This window comes from Suricata suricatta, chromosome 8 (assembly GCF_006229205.1).
Source record: "Suricata suricatta isolate VVHF042 chromosome 8, meerkat_22Aug2017_6uvM2_HiC, whole genome shotgun sequence".
Lineage (NCBI taxonomy): Eukaryota > Metazoa > Chordata > Mammalia > Carnivora > Herpestidae > Suricata > Suricata suricatta.
The window spans coordinates 24,286,845-24,309,625 of record NC_043707.1 but is presented as its reverse complement, the minus strand read 5'-3'; the positions used below and the strand labels follow the sequence as shown (position 1 = coordinate 24,309,625).

Sequence of the window (22,781 nt, the reverse complement as noted above, 5' to 3'; positions counted from 1 at the left end):
TCCGTGTAAGAGGCTCAGAGCCTCCCCATGCCTCCACCTCTTGCTTCTTTGTCTCGTTCAAGGTTTCTTTGGTGCTCATTTTTTATAACGCTTTATTGAGATATAATTCATGCACCAGACGATTCATTCCCTCTTTCCACGCTGTTTTCTCCCGCTGTCATCCAGATGAATAATCTCAGGGAACATGGATGAGGGGGAGTGTCATCTATTCTGCATACACCACCCCCACCTCTTTGCATCCTGGCAGCCAAGGCTTTGGCTTTGGCAAGGAGAGGAAGGGGGAGGGGAAGACCATCAAGAGTCTCCAGTTTGTAAGCCAGTGGCACCTCCCTGGGAGGGAGAGCAGAGGTCTCTGCTGCCCCGCACACATGCTCTGCATGTGAGTTACAACTGCACCCCCCGAGCCTGGAGCCCACCCCCCAGAAACACTCCCCAAGGTCACATTACTAGGAGCATTACTGAGGGGCCACTTGAGGAAAGGGCTCCTGCTCCCTGGCCTGTCACTTTAGGCAATGAACCCCAAAGGGTCTGAGCCAGAGTGCCCCTTAGCACAGCCCCGTACCTCTTCTGCATTGAGGCACCTGCCTTTCTTCCTCATCCTAGGAAATCTGGATGTGAGAGATGGGTGCTGGCTGGCTCTCAGCTGCAGGACTCATTGCTGAACATCTCTCAAAACAGAAGAGCCTTCTGGCCCCACAAGGGGACAGCACTTGAGGGCTGGGGGGTGGCCACAGGGGCGAGGCTCCAGGACCTGGGGACACTTAGCCAGGAGGCTGGAACCCAGCGGCTTGCTCAGTGATGGAAGCCTAGGTGTACTGGGCTGAAGTAAAACCGGGCTGTGTAAGGTAAGCCTGCAGACATGGCCTGGGGTCTGCACGTCAGCCCAGCCAGCGGTCCTTTGCCACCCGAGGCTGACCTACTTGCTCCGGGTAGACCTTCAGAACTGGCAGGAGAAGCCATGGGAGGTTTGTCATTGCGCACATGGCTGGATCACAGGAGAACATTTCTCTGAAAGAAAAGCCTTTGAAACTCACTTATCACCAAAATTATGGAAAAATCCCCATGGGATTCAAAGGTATGTTTGTAACTGGAGGGAGAGCTTTGATTTACCTTGGATATTACCAGGTTTGGGCCAATGTTCAGGCTTCATTATCTCTGTGGTCAGGGGTCAGAGTTTTGTCGCCTCCCCCTTGCCCCGCTGCCCCGCTGTGGGACTTCTATCCTGCAGGACACTCCCTGCTGGGGCAATTACCTCAGAAGAATACATATTCATGACTAAATGCTCCTTGATGATAAGAAAATATTAAAAATCAGATCAGAGAGTATAAAATCCAAGTCATTATCACCGGAATTTGCCAGAGGCCCCCTTTCGCAGAGAGAAAAGCATGTGTTTTATGCCTTGAACACTCTATTTTTAGAATTTCTAAACGATAACAAATGGTTAGTGATTTTGCCTTGTAAGTTTCCCCCGAGAAGGTGGATAAAATGCAACAGTGAACAAGGGGCCTCCTGGGAGACCCTGGAAGCTTCTGCCCAAATGGAAACTCGGCGTGTTGGCTTCTGTACAAGACATTTGGGGAAATGTGTGATAACATTTTGAAAAGTAAAGAAAAACTATGTGATGCCCTCATGGTGTTTGGCGGTCAAAGTTCTGGTCCAGGGGCACCTGGGTGGCTTAGTTGCTAAGCATCTGGCTTCAGCTCAGGTCATGATCTCACGATTCATGGGTTCAAGCCCCGCTTCGGGCTTTGTGATGACAGCTAGCTCAGAGCCTGGAGCCTGTCTTCGGATTCTGTGTCTCCCTCTCTCTCTGACCCTCCCCTGCTCGAGCTGTCTCTGTCTCTCAAAAATAAAATAAAAACATAAAAAATTAAAAAAAATTCTGGTCCAGACTCAAGCAGGATCTCAGTTAGTGTCCTTAATCAAGTCACCTGACTTCCTGGTGTTCTTCATTTCCTACTGATAGAAGGGAATGGGTGTCTCTTTCTATGCCTGAGAGGCTCAAATAACATTGCAAATTCCCAGAGTCTAAGGGAAAGCTATGTGATGCCTGAATGCTAACATCGGGGGAAGAATTTGGCTAATGCAATCCCGAAAGGATGACACCATGAGCAGGGGCATCTGCAAAGTTTTCTTAATTACAATGTCTGCCCCCGGCCAGAAGATGTTTTGTGTTTCTCACCATATGGTCCGTAGTCAGCTTCTCCCCGCTGATGTCAATCATTCCCTCCCAAAGCCCCACCATGAGGACCGGGTCCCCTTGCGTCCTGGAAGCCGGTGATGCCGGACTGCTGTCCCAATGGGTCTGGTTACCCTTCAGGGTCACAGGAATGACTTCTGTGACAGGTTTGCAAATCGCACCACAGATAATGAACTGAATCTCTCCTCAAAAGAAAAAAAAAACTTTTATTTTTTTTCTATTGCATAAATAATGGTAAATTAGACTCTTTTTTATACAGATTATATATTTACAGACAAGTTTGGTTACAGAAAACATCTGGTAAATATGGCAGTCAGTTTTCCTTTATACACTAAGAGGACATATTAATAATATATACTTCATTGGGTTAGTAAGTTGCATGCCAAGTTAATTTATATTAGTATTTACACTTTATATAAAGATTTCCTTTTGACTAGTCTGCTGACTCTCATCATTTAATAGCAGAAATCATCACCTAACACGGAATGAGAAGGACAAAAAAAAAAAAAAAAGGAACATGATTGAGGTAAACGGGAAGACTGTGACCCAGGATTTCAGTCCGAGTGGCCCATTCTGGATATGCAAGCTGCCGGGCCCCAGGCACACTGGTCCTAAGATCCTCAGCGGGGCTCCAGGCTCACTCCAGCCACTAACTATACTGTGCTTTGAGAAACAAGTCATGTCTCCAGTCTAATGACTCCTAGGCTCACTGACCTCCCTCCCCCCACCCATCCTCAAAAGATGACAGTTTGCCAGCCCACTGCCTGCCCAGACTTTCTGGATCTGATTTCCATCCAAGGACATTGTCTTTGCTTAGTCCTTGGATAAATAGCTTCTTCTTGGATTCAGACCTGGGGGGAAAAATAGTCAAACCCCCCTAAGAAGCCTTTCGAGGACCCTCAAACCAGATTTCCAGGTCAGAAAGGAGGAATATTCTTTGAGTTTCTTTGGAGAGAGCTGGGAGACACTGGCTTATGTAAGATTCTACCCTTTCCTTTCCCGACCAATCTGGGTCTTTCCAGGGAAGGTCGGTAGGGCCTCTATGAAGACAAGCTTATGTAAAAATCTCAGTCCATTTCAGGAAGAGGTAAAGGGACAGAGACCTAGGATGCTATGTTGTCGTGGGGCAGAAGGGCTGGGGATTTTATGGGTCCAGCTGCCACTCTTGCCACGCCCTCCACCCCTCTCCAGGGTCGGTGCACCTGAAGCAGGTACTGTGCTCAGCCTTTCTCAGCCTCCAAATCTTTTGGAGCTGGTCTCCCTAGACTGCTAATCTTACTCCTGACAATCGTGAGAGATGGTGACTCTCTTCCTTCTGCAGTGTTATGAATAAACACAAACCATGATCACATTTACTGGAACAGCCGGGATGCAGGGAGGGGAGGGAAGAAAAAGAAAAAAGAAATGACCGGAAGTTGTGCTCTTTATTCAGTAGCTTCCAGTTAAGCTTTCTGGGATGGAGAAAGACCCATCTCTCTTCCTAGGGTCTGGCTTTGTTCCACTCTACGGATTCCGGAATGCTCATGCACATGATCTGCGATAAAGCGATCAACTCCCCTTCCTTCTCACCCTGGCTCAGCCCATCTTTGATGTTCCCTAGAGTCAGCAAGACCTTAGGGAGTAAACAAAACCTCTTACTTCCAAGACACCACACATTTGACAGAAACCAATTTGCATTGTTTCATCCACACACAATGGACACCGAAAGGGATACTTTATTACAACTGCCTCTTGGGCCTCGTGTGAAAAAATAAACTGCCAGTCCCTAATGCAACTCCTGGGGGAATCCAGCCCCTCTCAAATCTAGGCATCCTTTTGGACTTGTTTCAGACAAACAGAGTCAGGATGAGGGATCTTCTGGTTTCCCTTTCCTTTTGCTTTAGAGATGAGAAGCCTGAGGCCAGGAGGTGAATGTCACTCAGAAGGATCAGGCTGGTGGCCAGCAGAAGCAGGTGGGGTCCTGCGCGAGACAGCGCTCCCATAATTCTGGCCTCAGCTCAACAGGTCTGAGCCCAGACGGGCTGCCCCCGGAGAGGCATTCTGAGCATTCCCCAAGGGAAGATGGGCTACCGGCCTCCTCCAGACATTTGCCACTTGTGTCACTGGGGTCAGGTTGATGGACAGCAGCCCCGTTGCACTCAGTCCCCGGCGTCCCCCCCCAAAGTAGGCCACATACTCAGGAAAGCATTCGGAGACCAGCCTCTGCAGCCCTTCACAATCTTCCTTTTTCTCTCACAGGTCCGGGCATGGAGCAACACCACACTTGAATTTTTTATTTCCTGGAATATTCCTTCCTCATCAGCCTCCTCCTCTACTCCCCTGGAAAATTCCAGCCTCTGCATCCCTTTCCCTTGGACAATAACTTCTAACATCATGAGAAGCATTGCATTGAAGGCCAACCCATCAAGTTCAAGGAAAAGAGGTGAATGAGGGCGACACCCACCATGGGTGTTGAACCCATAAGCCACCCAAAGTTGGGCAAGAGGCAGGGGGTTGGGCGAGTCTTTTCCAGTTTCAGAGAGCTTTCTTGTGGGACTGCCAAAACCCGATTCTCTGTGGCGATTACGTCAAGGCAACCGAATCGAATGAATTTTTCCATGAAGACTTTCCAAGCTTTGTCATCATATCCCTTGAGACCATATAAAGAGGGTCCCAAGCCAGTATCACGTAGAAACCATAGCCATGTGCATCAGCGACGGGCACAGGATACTAAGGGAAATGTCTGACTGGTTTGTGCATTTCACCTTATTACTCCCCAGACCAAGTGTCAACGGCAAGGCCACATAACTGAGGACAGTCCCCTGAGTGATTGAGTCAAAGGAAGTATGGAGTGAAGCTGGACAGTTCTGACATTTGAATGGTTGTGGAGAGAAGGATCCACAAGGGGCAGCCCGCCCCTCCTCAACTCTGCCAGCACTTCAAATAATTCAACTTGAAACCCATAAGTCGTTGAATCATGTTACTTTGCTATTTCTGATGGATCTTTCCCTCCTTCTGGGATGGCCGTATAATGAGGAGGTGAGGAAAGACAGCAGTGGCAAGGGCTTTAGGTTCTGGACTCTTAGCCTTGTGAGGATCACTGAAGAGGCCAACGGGAAAGCTGTGATCTCAGGTGACAGCAGACAGACATTCTCCAGAGAGTCCTCCCGGGAATACAACCAGTGTGTGCCCAGGTCCGGAAGCCTAGGCTCGGCCTGTCCGTATCATCGAGGCCCTATAGGAAAAGGGGCTCTTCCTTGCCGTGGGGTTTCAGATCTCCCTACATCTCCATGGAGCAGGGTGAGTGGTAATATCACTACGGGCTTTTGGAGAAAGTGCAGTAAAACGACCCCATCTGGCTGGGGACCTCCAGCCGAGAGGAGCTGAGCTCAGCAACTACGGTGACAATGGAGAGCGAATGGCACAGCAGGAAGGGGTTTCTTGACATGCAGCCACACAGGGCCAGGCCAGCCACCCCAGGACCTGTGCTTCACGGTCACACCCACCCTCCTAAGTCGGGGTCCCAGGGAGGCTGTCCACTACACGTGAAGAGCAAAGCTCTCTTTGATTTATAACCTGAGTCTGGACTTCTGCCTAGAGAAGGCATTTAGAACGAAAGAGAAATTTCCCCTCCCCGTTCTTAGATACATCACTTCATGATTCTGGGCCTGGGAGGTGAGGGGCAGGGCTGTGAGCACGAGGTTCTTTTGGCTCGAGACGGGGACGGGTACTGAGAAAGAGCGCACCTCGTGGTGCACACCTTGCTCTCTACAAAAGGAACACCTAGAAGCCCCTGGGCTTGCTTCAGACCACGTGCAAACCTCAGTTCGCTTCAGTGCACATTTCTGGCTTGTGGGAGAGTGTCTCAACAGGCAAATCGATGCTTTCAAAGATTGAGGCTTAAAATATTTTTTGCCTTCCAGATGACATTTCTGCCTTTTCGCCCACCTCAAGGGGTCCCTGTTCTGGGCCCTCGGAAGTGGGGGAGGAGGTGGGATGGGGAGAAAGCCGCCAGGTTCTCAGGTAGCTCCTGTTCTGAGCACACGGAAGGATGGTTTCAAAATGCCAGAGGAGGCATAGAAACCGCCAGATTTTTTGAGTAATTTACCCCCACCAGTGGGCTACGGATGCAGGGAGTCCGGCTACAATCAGAGCCCAGTGTTCTTTAAGAAAATGTTCCCTATTTTTGTGTGCCTTGGCAAACTCAGGGTGGAATGCGAGGGTTGCCATGGTAACATCACCCCCCTCTTTTTTTTTTTTTTTTTTTTTTTACAGATTGGTCACGTGGGACCCACACACATTCTGGAAGCCACTTCTAATAGTTCTCATGCTGGGTCCTGTCTGGGGGCTCTGTCTGTTTCTGGAGTGATAGGAAACAGCTTTTTTGGGGGGGACAAGGGGTCTAGGGTCTGTATCCCTTGTCCAACTAGCAAAATGCCTCCCTGGTCATCCCCTGTGTGGTCTGGAGGGGGGCACCCATTCTTACAGCAAGAATGAGCCATGCTTTATCCATGAGCATCCTAAGTACTATGGCAGGGGCCCTGAAGCAGCTCTGGGGCCGCAGAAAGTCAGCGTCTTCAGTCTTACCAAAAAATCCCAACACCTTCAATGGACTGTCCAGGCAAAGCTGTGTCGCAGACACAAGCTCTTAGCTCCCAAAGTCTCAAGAACGCCACTAGCCTTGGGCTGTCTTCCCACACTCAGCCCCGGGGTACCATGCATGAGGCCACCATAGTTGCAGGTCAATTTTAGTCCACCTGAGAGGAAAGTTCCGTAGCTTCCTTTTCGTCCTCTCTCCTTACAAGGGCTGCATGCTCCTTGGATCCCTCCCGGGTAGGATGGGCTTGCTCACTGGTCGCTGGGAGAGGAAAAGGGTCCTCTTCAGGGAGAGGATGCTGAGGCCTTGAACAGGCTGTTGCTGCCTCTCCCCAGAGCTCCCTTTACCCCCCACCCTGCACAGTGGCTAATTTCTCTTCTAAGCCTCACCTCCTTCGGGGACCCCGTTCTCCAGGGGGAGGACAGAACTTGCAGAGAGCCAGCCTTTGAAGAGGGTTGCAATCTCCTCTGGTGGGGCAGGGGCCTTTAGGGGTCCTCCTCAGGTCTCTATTTAATCTACTTTGAGGACATGGTCTAGTGGTTCAGGGGGTGGTCCCCATCTGAGTCCAGTTGAGAGGGGGAAGGTAATCTGCTCTGGGCCAAAACTAATGAAGAAGTTGTCGTCTGTGCTAGTGTTCTGTGCTCACGCCTGTTCTTCTAGAAGCCGATCCTGAAGGACCATGGGGAGTCAGGCAAGGGGAGAGCAAGGAGGCAGACGTGCAGTGTGGACTGTGGCAGGGCAGGGCAGACAAGAGGGAAGCAGGATGCTGCCTTCGCTGGCCTGGATGTGCGGGACTCCGGGCATTTTCCCAGCGGGACCCCCAACCCGGGGGCTCTCGAGAGCTCACACCTGCTATGGCTCAAACCCTAGTTTTACTTGTGCTCATCAGGAATATTTGCGGGCTCCCACCGTGGGGAACTTTCTACAGCGCCCCCTGCCTGCTGCAGGAAGTGCTTGCAGACGGGAACTGGAAAAAGACCCTAAAAGGATAAGTCAGGTTGGAAAAGGTAGAAAGGGAGAAAACTGAGAGGGAGGGGCCCCTGAGGGAGGGATTCAGGGACACAAACACCGCACCGCAAAACCTAGAGAGTGGACATTCTGGCATCTCAATACTGGAAGAAAGGGGAAAAAGGAGAGGGAAAAAAAGCATGTAGCTTCAGGATGCAATGGGAAGAAAGGGGCGCAAGACCGTTCTACTCCAGAAATAAAGACCTGAGCTCGGAAAAGTACAAAGGAAAGCATCACATCCAAAGATTATTGGCAAATCAGACTATGCAAGCTTGAATCAATAGTGGTGGCCGATGCGGCATCTGGCAAAAGTCAGGGAATGACAGACTGAAAGGGTCCTGAGGACGGACCCTGGGATTCAGGTCCCTTCCCCCAGCAGAAGTATTCTGCAGGCGGGAGTGAATTACCTGGCGTGTTGGCTAAGCTGTCCCGGCTCTTTGTTTCCCTGGGGGAAATGAGTCAGTTGCAGAATCTGACCGCTGGGAGATGGTATGTGTGATACACAGTAGTTTGATCTTTCCGTCTTTCCACTGTGGACTGTATTTCTCTTTTGATCTGGGGAAGACTAACAAAGCAAATTTCAAGAGAAGGAGAGAAGGTAAGATGCTCGAGGCCCTTCACTTACAAAGGTCTTCCGGCATGGAGGCGGGTTCGGGCTCCAGGACTCCGGGTGACTGGGCTGTGAGGGTCCCAGGCCCTCCCCGCACCCCCGGCCAAACTACCTGGCCCACCCCGAAGAGTCGGGGGTGCATGTGGGAGGATAATGTTAGATCTGGAATAAGCGATCACGAAAGGGTGATGTCACACACGAAGAAGCCCAGTCTACGTGTCTCTGGTACAGAGATGCCCATGGGTATGCTTCTTTTTTTTTTTTTTCCCACTAAGGGCAGCACAGGTGGCAAAAGCCGGGAGAAAGGCTCTCTGCAGATTCCAAAATGCTGGTGCGCGATGGGCTCTAGGAACAGAAAGCCAAGTGCCGACGGAAACCGAGAGCTCCCCAACTCTGCCAGCAAGACTCTTCTAGAAAAGGCAATTAGAATGGAAGCGAAGGGCTGCGGCCTGCAGACCACCATGCACTGCACCCCGGTCCATGGCTTTCCCCTCACGCCTTGGTGGGGGGGTCCACTGGGTGGAGGAAGGAAGCCACAGTGGGAAGGAAGCCCCCTCTTCTGTAGCAACCCCGCAGTCGGCCCCTAGGGACCGAGGGGGCCCGCAGCCCGGAGTCTCTGGCCGACCCCTGGTTGAAAGGGTGGGGCATGGAGGTGACCACGTGTTCTCGCTCTTGCTCTCTTACACCGCCAGCCTGGATGGTCCCTGGGATCCCGGGATGGAAATGACATGTGTCTTTCAGAGTTCCTGGGGGGTGATTGAAGCAGTCACTGGGAACTCCTGGCTATTTTATTGCATTAGGAAACAAGACCATTAAAGCATTTAAGACAGCCCTTTGGTGTCCCTGCCAAGGAGGCGAAGTGGGTTGGCAACACCTGTTGCACTGCGGCCTTGGGGTTCTTCCATCAACTATGCCTGGTAGGCAACGTCCGGTTCTGCTTTTGCGGAGGAGTCTGCCCGCGGGGCATGCGCATGCGCGGTGAGCGGGGCACGCAGCTCGGCAGGGGGCGGCCGCTACTCCATGCCGCTGCGCAGGATCTGGTTGGCCGCGATCAGCATGACGCTGATGATGAAGGCCATGGCGAAGGCGCAGATGAGGCTTTTGCGGACGCAGGTCTGTCTGTTCTGTTTCTGGGAATGCACTGGGGAGGGAGTGGTGTGGCGGGCAGAGGGCAAGGAGACATGGAGGGAGGTGGGGGGAAGGGGAGAGAGAAGAGAGAAATGACACCGTGAGACAGGCTGACCTCCTCGTCCACAAGCCCAGTTCCGAGACCGAAGACGGGTCACATCAACAGGAGTGCCTGGCACCGTCCTCGGAGACCGAACGTCCCGTCTTCAAGCAAACAGTAGGAAACAGTAAAACTTTATAACCAAAGCCAAGAGAGGTGATGTTCAGGGGAAGGCACAGACTTCCGGGTGCAATAGAGCTCCAGGGGCTTTCTGAGCAAGAAGGTACATGTAACATTTTGGAGGGTCACAGAAAACACCACCCAGGCATGGCTGTGTCAGTTTCAGCAGGACACCGGCCCCCATTTCTGAGACAGCTGCTGAGACAGCGAGGTTCAGATGCTTCCCTACATATTCACGCTTCCAGAATTGTTCTTGGAGGGCCGCTAGTTGGAGTGACCCTAAATGACTTCTGGCAATACTTCAGTTACACCCATGGCGGGGTCCTAGGGCAAGCAGCATACACAGCCCTAGGAGCTTATTAAAAATGCAGGTGCTCACGCTGGACCGCAAGCCCAGTCTACCGAATGAGAAGCTCCAGGGATGGGGCCAGTGATCTGTGTTTAACTAGGTGATTCTGGTGAAGTCCATATGCTCTGTGGACAGGACCCGTGGGAAGCAGGGAGGGAGTCACAAAGCTCCCTCAGACCTTCCAGAGACAAGGCGTCCCTGCCTCCACGTCCTTCGGCACCAGGCGTCTGACCTTGGGTCCTGGGGATGTATTCTTTTAATCCTTTCTTTGGGCTAGGTCTTGCACCAGCGTCTTTATAAGGCCCTTAAAAAACCACTGGTAGTTGTGAATTGGTGGGAAATTAATAAAGACCAGAAGCAGGGAGATGGAAAGCACCAGAAAGAAAAGCTGAGGAAGAACAGGTTTCTCTTTCAAACATTGCTTCCTATGCCGGAACATCTTTTCCTTCTTTGAGTCTACCCCTCCTCCCCTCCCCCTCTGTCTGTCCATCTGTGATCTTTGCACACAGTTTACCACTTAGTTTAGGGAAGAAATCTGTGCTCTAGGGCAGCTGGGTAGCTGTATACAGGAGGGCTACTCACTGGACCACCATCTGGGAGTTTGATGTAAATGTAAATTCTTGGGTCCCACTGCAGAATTGCTGAATCAACATCTCTGGGGGTGGAGGCCGAGAATTTATGAATTCATAAGTTCTTCAGGTGGTTAGGAAATTGCTGGGCTCCACCCCCAGGAGTTTTGATTCAGTAGGACTAGGTGCGGCCAAAAAATCTGATGGAGTTTGAGTTGCTGGGGACCTGACAGCATGTGTGTGTGTGTGTGTGTGTGTGTGTGGGTGGGTGGGTGTGTGTGTGGGTGGGTGGATGTATGTTAAGGACATAGGGTGAGGGGTATCAGGAAAGGTGGTTCTTTAGTTTCAGATGTTAAGTAACCCAATGCCAGTGGCCACCTGGGTGGTTCAGTCAGGTAAGTGTCTGATTATTGATTTTGGCTCAGGTCATGATCCCAGGATCATGAGACTGAGCCTTATATTGGGGCTCAGCATAGAGCTTGCTTCGGATTCTCTCTCTCTCTCTGTCTCTCTCTCTCTCCCCCTCTCTCTGCCCCTCATCTACTCACACTCTCTCTCTTTCAAAACAAATAAATAAACTTAAAAGAAACTGAAAGCCAGGACGGAAGAACATTTTCAGATTACCTTCCATTTTGAAAAGAGGTCCTTTTGCTGGACGTTAATACTCTACCTTTGCAAACCTCCAGCTGAGGGACGGTGGTTTTTCTTTGGGTCAGATTACGGCATGGAGGGAGGGGGTGTGTGGAGGGGGAAAGATGCAATTTCCCTTCATATTACTCAGTCTGTCTCTGTAGGAAAGAAGGCTGGCAAGTGAAAAAGCCCAAGGTAGGATCCACATGCCGTTAAAGAATCTAAAAATGACTCAATTTCAAGTATGTCTTCCCCTTGACATTGAGGAACTCCTCTGAAAACCCTGGAAATATCAGGGAAGAAGTAGGAAGCCAGGAATGTTTCCAAAGACAAATGGAACTTTCCTGAAGAGAAGGGGGTCTCAGGAGCTTGTCAAAGGGCCTCTATAAATTACGTCAACCAGGAAGGTTTTTCCAGCAAGCCACATTTCATGGAGACCCAGGGCCCCTGGTACAGCTCTGCCCTGCAACCCCCCCCAACCTTGTTGCCTTGTTGATTATCTTAGGTGCTGTCTTTCTTTTTTTTTTTTGTAATATTTTTGTTTATTTTTGAGAGAGAGAGAGAGCATGGCAGGGGAAGGGAGGAGAGTAAGGAAGACACAGAATCTGAATCAGGCTTCAGGCTCTGAGCTGTCAGCACAGAGCCCGATGTAGGGCTCCAATTCACAAACCGTGAGATCATGACCCGAGCTGAAGTCGGACACTCAACAGACTGAGCCGCCCAGGCGCCCCTCTCAGGTGCTGTCTTTCATCTTTAATCCTGGATCCGCTGGGCTTTTGCTTTCCTTGAGCGATTGAAAGTATTCTTGGTTCAGTTCTCAACCTGATGATCAGGTCTGGGTCTTCGAAACTTACAAAGGCTTATCCGGAGGAAGAAAATTTCCTTAGTGCAGAGATGCCCCCTCCCCAGGATGGGGCAAGTGTTAAAAAAAAAAAAAAAGGCCAGCCTTCAGTAAGGAAAAAAGGAGGTGGCATCTAAGAAGGAAAAAGAATCAGAGCTGAAAATAAAATGAGGAGGGGGAAGTAGCTTTCTGACACTTTCTGAGCGCTGGCTAATTTATTCCGGGCAGTTCCTCAGCACAAAAATGCTTTAGAAGGCCGTAATCTACCTTTCTGTCCCATCCTGAGGGCCAGCGAAGGCCGAAGGCCGAGAAAAATTGTGTGATTACGCTGAGGGAGAAATTTTTGGCTGAAGCCCTTCTTTGTGAAGGACACTCAGAAAACAAGGTTACAGGCGACAGGATTATCTCCCAGGAGAGCGGCTGCACCTTTGATGTGAAAATCCTTCAAAGCAGTAGGAGGGGAGAGATAAGAAAGGAGGGAAGGCCTGGAGACCTAATAGTCCTCCACACTGAAGGCCATGCAAATCAGAATCCAGACCAAAGTCCTAGAAGCAGAGTGTCACTTCCAGCCTGGTCCTCGGTGGCTCGGAAACATCAGCGTTTGAGTCTGTAATTCAGCGTCTGTGCTTCCATGAGTCTTCTGACATCCAGGTCTCATGAGGCCATAAATTGTGTGGCAGAGTAAAAAAAAAAAAAAAGTAATGATTTCGGAGCCAGACCCAAGTCTAAATCATAGTGTTTCCACCTCTCGGCTGTGCGACCTTGGGCAAGCGAAGTGTCCTCCGGCCTCAATTTCCTCATCTATAAAATGGGAGTAGTAAAAACTACCTTGTGAAAATTAAGGATATATGATGGTATTGCAGTATTGTTTGTGCCCAGTGAATACCGATTCTCTTTTGTAAACCTTTGAAAACGTTTTTAATACTTATTTTTGAGGAGGGGGCAGAATGCATGTGGGGGAGGGGCAGAGACAGAGAATCCCAAATGGGCTTCATGCCGACAGGGGAGCACTGGACGCAGGGCTTGAACTCCCTCACCCTGAAATCATGACCTGAGCCAAAGTTGGATGCTTAACTGACTGAGCCACCCAGGCGCCCCGGTAAACCTTTTCAAAACTCCCTTTCTTTATCAAACCCCCCCGGGGTAGGCTAAGCACACACTGTGTGCTCTATGCATGTCATCACAGAATTGCATAGTGGCCATCCTGGTGCGAGCTGGGTGTGTCACTGTCACTTGACAGGTGGGACGTCTGAAGCTCTACGAGGCGGAGTCCAAGTTCATTTAGCAAATGGTGGAGGTGGGACTTGAGCCAGGTCAAACTTCTGCACAAACTCTGTCTTCCTGATCATTTGCTTAGCGACAGAACGCTCAGCAGTACAAGATCTGAAGAAAAGGCACTTGAAACACCTGATGCGGTTGACAGTACAGGGCCACGGGGTTGTGTGTTTGTTGAAAATATTTTAAGGGCTGTCTCTGGCTATCATATATTTGCACTGTGCTATAGTTTTGAGTTTTACTCTGTGTCTAGGCTTTGCTTCCCCAGCAGATCTATGGGTCAGCCCAGGATGAACTGTGAGTCTGGGTTCGGGTTTCTATTAACCACCATCCAGGAGCAGCCCCAGGCAAGTGACTGAGCTTCTCTGAGCCTCAGTTTCTCTTTCTGTAAAAGGAGGTAACGGTAACTGTTCCACTAATGTCAAGCATCATCTCCAAGATGAATGAGCTAATAAAAAAAAGTGAAAGTTACGTCCAACTGTGAATTGCCAGAGAAATGCAAGACTTCCTTGTATCCCCTTAGGGCAGGAGGAAAGGTCTGCTCAGTTTTCTCCTGTTCCCTGTAGCCTCCAGCACGAGAGTGAGCCTCCAAGCGGTGCTCCCAGACCTTTGCCATGGTCCCTTCCCTAGTTAATTCGCTCCGGGCTGCAGTGAGATTCACTTTCCTAAAGCAGCACTTAGTATGCGCCACTGAGCCCTGCAGCCTTTCTGCAAAGGCCTTCCTGCTGGGGAAGCGTGTGTCATCCAGCATCTAAGCTCAGCAGGGAGCACCGTGCCTGACACCTCCTCTCTCTCTCCCACCTCTGCTCCCAGACCACTGCGCCTCCTAGCCGAGCAGCCTCTGTTTTTGGCAAGCAGGTGTCCTCACTCATCCCACAGGAGACTGCAGTGCTGTCCAAGACCTGACACCCCTTCTCTCTGCTGGGGGTGCCTGCCCTCCCATTTCTTCTGGGCGGACCCCAAATCTGACTTTCTTAGGAGGCTTCTCCTGAATGGCTTGCTCTCACAGGGCTTGATCTCTAAAGTTTTGTAATGATCTGACTCTTTTTGAAAAAATGCTTGGGGCGCCTGGGTGGCTCAGTCAGTTGAGCATCTGGCATCGGCTCAGGTCATGATCTCACAGTTTGTGAGTTCGAGCCCCATGTCGAGCTCTGTGCTGACAGCTAGCTCAGAGCCTGGAGCCTGTCTTCGGATTCTGTGTCTCCTTCTTTCTCTACCCTCCCCTGCTCACGCTGTCTCTCTCTTTCTCTCAAAAAGAAATAAAACATTAAAAATTTTAAAAATGTTTATTATTTTGAGGGAGAGAGAGAGTAGGGTAGAGGCAGAGGGAGAGAGAGAATCCCAAGCAGGCTCCGCACCAGCAGCTCAGGGCCCAATAACTGTGAAATCATGACCTGAGCTGAAACCAAGAGTCAGATGCTTACCCGACTGAGCCACCCAGGTGCCCCATGTACTGGTCTGACCGTTAATACTTATTTATGTTTGGGGCACCTGGGTGGCTCAGTCGGGAAAGCATCCGACTTCAACTCAGATCATGATCTCATGGTTTGCAGATTTGAGCCCCACATCAGGTTCTGTGCTGACAGCTCAGAGCCCGGAACCTGTTTCAGATTCTGTCTCTCTCTCACTCTTTCTCTCTGCCCACCCCCACTTGTGCTCTGTCTCTCTCTGTCTCAAAAATAAATATACGATACGAAAAATTTTTTTTTTAATTTCTTGTTTATGTTTAATTGAGATGGCATTCCCATACCATAATATTCAGCCTTTTAGGGTGTACAGTTCAGTAGCATTTGGTACTTTCACAAGGTTGGGAAAGCATTGCCACTATGCAATTCTGGAAGGTGTTCATCACCCTAAAAAGAAACGCCACCCGTATTAGAAGTCACGCTTCATTCCTTCACTCCTGCCTCCCCAGCCCCTGGCAATCACTAATGTCCTCTCCATCCCTATGGAGATACCTAGTCCTGGCATCGGGCATGGCAAATACATGCCAATATACGACACGTAGCCTTTTGTCTTACTTCTTTCGCTTCGCCCAGCCCACGCATGCCGTAGTGTGTGTTCCTACTTTCTTTCTTTTTGTGCCACATGTTGTTTATCCATTCACCAGCTGATGGACGTTTGGGTTGTTTCCAGTTTTCAGCGATTATGGATAACACTACTAGAACATTCTTACACAAGTTTTTGTGCGGACATGTTTCCGAAGCTCTTGGGTAGGGATCTAGGAGTCCAATTTCTGGGTCATATGGTAACTCTTTTTGAGGAACTTGAAACTGAACACCAAAAATGGCAAGAATGTATCAAGCTGCTGGCAGTCTTTTCTAAGTCTAGCTTCCCATCAGGCCTGGAGCTCGCTTTCTAGCAGAATGGTTGACATAGGAACCCAGAAAAAACACGGGGATAGAATGTGACTTGTGGGGTATTTGACGCAGGAGCACATAGAAGTGGGGTCCCCAGTTCCCTGAAAGCTTCTTAGCAAGTCCAGGCTCCTGGGTGCTATAAGGATCTGGGTTTGTGAGCTCTAGCAACGGCCGGGTTTTGCTTTCTTATTTTAACAGATTCACACTGCTCCACTCGGCAAACGACAGGCAGTGACTCTTGGAGTTTTCTGCTGAAGACGGGCATCTGCATGGATTTTGCCACGGACCAGCCAGGTGACCTGGACGTATTGGGTTTATAATCCCTCTGGCTCAGTATCTTAGAAACGGGGCTGCATGTCTGGAGGCACTTGCTCCCAAATGAGGCCAACCAGAATCATAACAATTCTGATTAATTGCCCCCACACAGACCTCTATGTAAGTGATATTTCTGGCAGGGGGTTTGGGGCTCAGGAATGTTTAAAAACAAAACATTATAAAACCCATCGTAGGTGATTCTCACAATGAGCCAGAACTACCAGGTCTGGGAGCTATTACTGCTCTGTGATCCTTCCAGGTCTGACATTTTATGATTTTATGAAACTGAATATTTCCATAGCCTAAAGTGGAACTAATTAAGAGCTCCTGAAAGTGAGTTTTCTTTTTTGAAAAAAATTTTTAAAAAAGATTTTAATTTATTTTTGAGAAAGAGAGAGACAGGAGGGGCAGAGAGAGAGGGAGACACAGAAACTGAACCAGGCTCCAGGCTCTGAGCTGTCAGCACAGAGCCTGACCTGGGGCTCGAACTCATAAATGTTCAAAGTCATAAACTGCGAGATCATGACCTGAGCTGAAATAGGACACTTAACCAACGGAGCCACCCAGGTGCCCCTGAATGTGAATTTTCTATACATCAGTGAGACCAAGTATGCTCAGGTGCCCCACGTAAGACCTGAAGACAGATGGATGATGTGACCTATGAGTGAATAGCAGTGAGGCTGGCATGTTTTAGGATCCCTGCTCAGGGGAAGAAGGGCCACCCATCCTTGCCGGCTCCTTCTCTACCACAATATCATCTCAGGTTTCTAGCTTGAGCCACGTCTTGCTCCGGGAGTTCCACAGTGGAGCCATGGTGAGGTGGCCAGGTGTTGCTCTGGCCTTTCCAACAGACCTTCCTCTTCTGGAAACATAATTCATCTTTTGGTTTGGGGATCTGTAGCTCAGTCTTCAGACTGATCTGAACTCTCAATTTGGGGCTTCACGTTTCCCACTGCAGCAAACCAGACTGGCCAAGTAGAGTGTGCCAAGCTCTTGGCTTCGTTCAGGGCTAGGCACAAGGGCCCAGCAGGATTGATGGGAGCCCCTTCTTGGAATGGAAATGAATCTTCAAGGAGAAAATCCTGTCTCTTCAGGGAGAGAGAGTGCCTGCCCAAGAATGAAGCCAACAAAGAGAAAAGAAGGACAGAGAGACTGGGAAGGAGAGTGACAAACTGGGTGTTGAGGGGAAGAGGAAATGTTGCTTGAGCTCTTTCAATCCAAATCAGCCAAAGTTCATCCTTTGCCAATATTTTTTAGTTTAAGGGTGTCTGGGTTGAGTTTCTGCTACTTAAAACCAAGAGTCCTGACTAGGTACTTTCAGAACCTCCAATGTTGGCATCTGCCTGACTTTAGGAATGAATGTGTCAAGAAGAATATTCAAGCCCTACACAATTGGTCCCTGCCCCATCCTTTAAAGGTGTGACTTTTTAGCAGTGGGTACTCACAATGTCTCCAGGAAAAAGAAATTAGGAGAATAGAACCGGGGCCAGGGATGAACTGGCTTTGTTTCATTGTCTGCTTGTTTTGAGTGCTTGCTAACGTGTTAAGCCTTTTACAAAATAATCTCACGTGTCACCTCATGTCACAACCACATGAGGCAGTCATTCTGTGATTCCCATGTCATGGATGAAGAACATCAGGCTCTTACTATGTACTTAAGTGTCTCGGGCAAGTGACCTCAGACAGGGCAAAGCAGGGTTTTGAGCCAGGCCTGTCTAGAGTGCAGAGTTGGAGTCCTTAATGACCAGGCATATGAATCAAAACTAGCTCTCTATCTCGGGTCCCAGAATCTCATCCCTCCTCACTCGTGACTCCAGAAAACTTTCCAACAGGGCTGCGGTGAAGGATTCCCAAATGGAAGAAAACATCTCTTTCTGTCTGAAGTCCCAAATCTCTTTGAAAACAGTGTCTTGTCACACCACCTGCCATGGACCCTCAGCTCCACCTTAACTTCCACCCGCAGAGAACAGGTTTTATTTAAGGAAATTCATGGCACCAGGCAAACCAGGAGCAGATGGTGTGGATGACATAGTATGCCCTTCTCATTTGGACGAGCCTGAAATACCCAACGTGCACGGCCAGGTGAGGGGGCGAGCCTCCCCATCTGGGTATGCATTTGACATCCCAATAGGAATTCTGCAGCTTCAGCAGGGATGGCTGGCCTGGTGACCTTGGATTTGGCTGCACATTCTTTCTGACCTTCTGCTGAACCAGACATTGTTGAAGCTGGATGTGACCATCATTATTCCATCTTTGCATTGCAGAGGTGAAGAAAAGAGTTTCTAAAGAACTTACACAGGGCCACGTATCTTGTTTACACAGCATTGGGCACATCACCCGCATGTCTGCACGGTGCTGCCTTGGGAGCTACCTGGCCCGTGTCCCTTCCCTTGACATTTCTTTCTCTCGTCCATCATCCTGAGGCACTGAATGGCACAGAGCAGCTCTGCCTTGCCTTTCACAGAAACTATTTATTCCCCCGTTGATGATTTCGCTTTACTTCCTTCTGTCGCGCGTGTTGTCAGAATGTCTAGAAAAATCTGACAGCTGGTATTCCATTTAGGGACAACATTTGGGGGATGTGTCTTGAAAGGGCTCACACACAGTCTTGCCGCACCTTCTACTCGACTTCCAAATATAATATGACTTCCCTGGCGATGAAATGAAAAATGGGGAATGATGAAGTGTTATTCCGTAAAGGAGCCTGAAACACCGACGTCTGGCTAACGGGACCCAGAGGGACTAATGGAGGGGCCGGGGCAGGCCTTGTCAGATAGCCATGGGGTTCATACCCTTCCCCGGTGTTTGACCCTGGACAAGTGACACCACCCTGCTGAGCCTCAGTTTCCTCATCTGTACCGGGGTGGTGGGGGGCACAGAACCTGCTCATGTTAACAAGTGACCTGCACCTGGCTGGCATGACAGGCAGTTCCTCCCTGTCCCTTTCCTCCTGCACTGCATCAATATGGATGAAGCAGTAAACAATATATAGTATAATTTGTTATGTGAACCTTTAATAAGGATCCGGTTGCAGTCAAACAGATGATTCAACCACAAGACCACCTGATTCTATATGTCAGCAACTGGAACCAAATAATGAAACAAGACTTTGTCTCTCAGTGTCACTGAGCTTCCATTCTCTAAAAGCGAAATGTCTGGTGATTATAGTCACACAGAAGCAAAACACCTTAGTACTCTTATGTAGCACGGACCATGAGTGGGCATCACGGGTAGGTACGTAGTCTTGTATCTAACCCATTTTGGTGAATGCTGACCTATTTATTTTTCCAAATTGTTAGAACACACGTATTGAAAACTGACAGCTCAGAACATTGAACGTAATTGATCTTAATGAGGGAATTCAAGAAGATCTGGGCGTTGGAGGTACCTGAAAGGCATCCTTTGAGTTGAGTATTCTCTTTGGATCCGGGCCTCTACAAACTGCCAACTGGTGGGTTTTGCCAGAGAGCCTCTGAATTCAGTGCAATTAGATGACCTCATGTCCAAAGCACCTGGGTGACACGTGGCCAGGGGCCTGACTCACTCTGAATAATTTCTCATTCGGAAGCCAGGTGTGAATCAAGGAAAGGTCCACTTCAGAACCCTTGAATTAGATTCTTCTAGTCTCTTCTCTGCCTTAATAAGGGTTTCTGTAGATGATTTCTTTTGGTGCTCTGGGAAAATGGGTTCTACACGTGACATGAACCCCCAACTCAAGAGTCTCCTGAAGACAAGTCAAGAAAGCTGTCCTTCTGGGTAGCTTGGAATCTCATCCTAGTGCCTCTTAACCTTCCCCTGGGAGAAGATGGAAAATTCCCCATTTCTTTATGATTACAGAGCCCTAATCTTCTGTAAAGATAAGGCAGATTAGAAAATAGGAGGGGCTGTGTGTATACGTGTGTGCACGCATGCATATCTGTGGTTGGTGTTGGCCTAAAAATAGATAAAGACAACAAAATCAAGCCAAAGGGAAGGAGGTAAAGAAAAACATAAACCTCTCCCACCAAAGGGGGCCACATCCCCCCCACACATGTGGAAGGAATGATCGAGATTTCCTGACTTAATGGATAGAACCTGAACACCTTTGTACAAGCCTCAGACCCAAGATTTATAAAAGTGGGAGGTACAGTCACTGGTGTGCAACGATGCCAGGGCAGGAGGAAGCCCCCTGTTCGGCTCCAAGCTGCATGTCACACGGCCTGTGCATATCAGCATTTTCAAACCTTTGCTACATTCCAGAATTGCAACCTTGCCCCCCACTTGGCTGAGAGCAAAGCTATTTGATTTATGCTTCTTTAAATTCCCATTCTACCAGGGCACCTGGGTGGCTCAGTTGGTTAAGCGCCTGACTTCGGCTCAGGTCATGATCTTGCGGTCCCTGGGTTTGAGGCTCACTCTGGGCTCTGTGCTGACAGCTCAGGGCCTGGAGCCTGCTTCAGATTCTGTGTCTCCCTCCCTCTCTCTCTGCCCCTCCCCTGATTGTGCTCTCTGTCTCTCAAAAATAAACACTTGAAAAAGAAATTCCCGTTCTATCACAAAGCATCAGTTTCATTGACCAGCTCATCCTTCCTTGCTCAGAGACAGGTGTGCCTTTTCACCTTTTAAGGCAAAGACCTGCACTTTTAGTTTTGTTTGTTTGTTTGTTTCTTCATCGATTCCTTCGTCTGACATAAAGTAGGGCAAGATTCTCAGTCCCCTTGGATCTCCCGGCTTTCCGGATGAGTTGATCAGCAAGGGTATACATCTACTGCAGCAAAGTTGTTTTGTTTGGTTTGTTTTTTTCTGCAGCAAAGTTTTAACAAGAGCAGGCGGGAAGAGCTCCCTGGGAGGGAAGGGAGGAGGTCAAGGTCGGCTACTAGGTCTCTCCAGTCCTAGGGCACCAGTGGGGAGCTCAGTGCCTGTGGATCAACCCTTCCTAAGACAACTCTGCCCAAAAATACAGTCAGGGAGGCCCTTTCTTGAACAAGGAGATGGTTATGGGCATTAAATATATTCACCAGCAACTTCAGTTCTCTCTCTTAAACCTGAACACAAACCAATGAGCTTGCATTTCAGGCCAAACAGCTTTGGCATAATATTAAAAACAAAAACAAAACAAAAAACTCTCTGATGTGAAAACAAGCAAAATGGCTTATGTAATCCAGGTTGCAGAGGGCATTCAAAACAGCAGTGCACTAATTGCAAAGCAATGCTTCTTGTATTAAAGAAGACCATAAAGTTTAAAGCATTTAGTATAGCAAACGGAATTTATCAATTACCCCACAGCTGGTAGCTGTTGCCAGTGTTATATGTACGAATCAATTGAAGCAGACTGAGTAAGACTTCTATTTGGAAACTCCTTTCTCCCTCAGTTTATTAATATATGAGCTTTTGAATAATAAAAAGACATTGCTTAGAGTTCAGAGTACTTCCCAGTGCAGTCTGACCTTTCCCAAATTACTAAGACTTGTGACATTTCTCTGAACAAAACACTGATCCTCCAACAAAGGCTCTTGTGGAAAACAAGATGCCCAGAAATACTCTTCCCACCCGTCTCCAGAGCATTTGCTGACAGTGGGGGGCCGGAGCCCCAAATATTTCCATTGTTTGAACACACAGTCTGTCATCCGGGTGGAAAGAGCTGGATGGCGATGGATCAGGGAGGCCAGGCCAGCTGTTCTCCCATGTTTTCCTCCCATCGCTGCCTGCCTCACCCCTACTCAGCCTCCTGTCTCCCTGCACATGGCTTTGGCCATGACCATCCTGCTCTCCTGTGGTCTTGCATGGCTCCAACTCCAAATACAGCCACTGATGCTTCCGGCCACGTGTCACATGCAGGCCAACCAGGGCAGCTTTGGGGCCACAACTGGGTTTGGTTTGAGATACACAGCATGTCTGAAACATTTTGAATGCCTCTAGAAGAGGGCATGGGTCTCCAGCTTATCCCAATCCCTATCCACCACTCCCTATCTCCCTGGCTTATGTTAACTGCACTTAACCCTCGGAGAAGCATCTCCTCCTGTTTTTTCTTGTCATGGTCTTTCATCCTGCACACGATGCGGGTCTGGGGGTCCGGGTCTAAATGAACCACTGTGGCCAGACTAATTCCATTCTGTGTAGACTCCCCACTCAGCTGGCTCTAACGTGGCGGCTCCAAGACCAGGCAGCTGAAGGCCATCCTGGTGGCCACACAACAGGTTGCTGATTGTGTGCCCTGATTTGTGTAAGTGTTCAGAAAAAAAAGAAAAGAGTGGCTAGACCCCTTTAAGAAATCTCAGCCCTGAACAAGTTAAAGATGGCTGGGCCTGATATCCTGTTTTAATGTAATTAAAAAACTCTTTTTCTTCTATTCATCAGGGTTGTGAAAGCAGTTTTGATTTTCAAAGTCAGAAAGAGGGATTAAATTATTTAGCGTCCCTGGAACTTTGTACTGATTAGAGGATCAGGTAGGCTGTTTATCTTTTCTTGCTTTCTTTCATGAGCCCAAGAAAACTAGTCTATATTTTGGCCCCAGGAAAAGCTTATTTCTTGTGTAAGTACGTGGTTAGATTCATGACAGCATTTTCATGAATGGGGCTCTTTGTGCCAGTGCCTTCAGGGAGCAGAGCACAGAGGCGATCCTTTCCTAAGGGTCCTGGGAAGTCGGTGTAATTATCCTGATGTTTTATAGATCAGGGTATGCACCAAGGTCATGCAATTAGCCACTGAACTTGACCCAAGT

The 22,781-nt window shown here is 49.1% G+C and overlaps 1 protein-coding gene across 5 annotated transcripts in view; it reads right to left on the bottom strand.

The window, feature by feature from the left end:
- Window positions 1-2,386: 2,386 nt before the first annotated feature.
- Window positions 2,387-22,781, bottom strand: part of CALN1 (calneuron 1) — a 508,077-nt gene continuing 487,682 nt past the window's right edge. For all 5 annotated transcript variants that reach the window (XM_029948318.1, XM_029948322.1, XM_029948321.1 and 2 more), the window contains one exon: window positions 2,387-9,535. In XM_029948318.1, coding sequence (XP_029804178.1) covers window positions 9,408-9,535 — 128 coding nt within the window. In that variant the 3' untranslated portion in view covers window positions 2,387-9,407. The remainder of the gene's footprint in view (window positions 9,536-22,781) is intronic.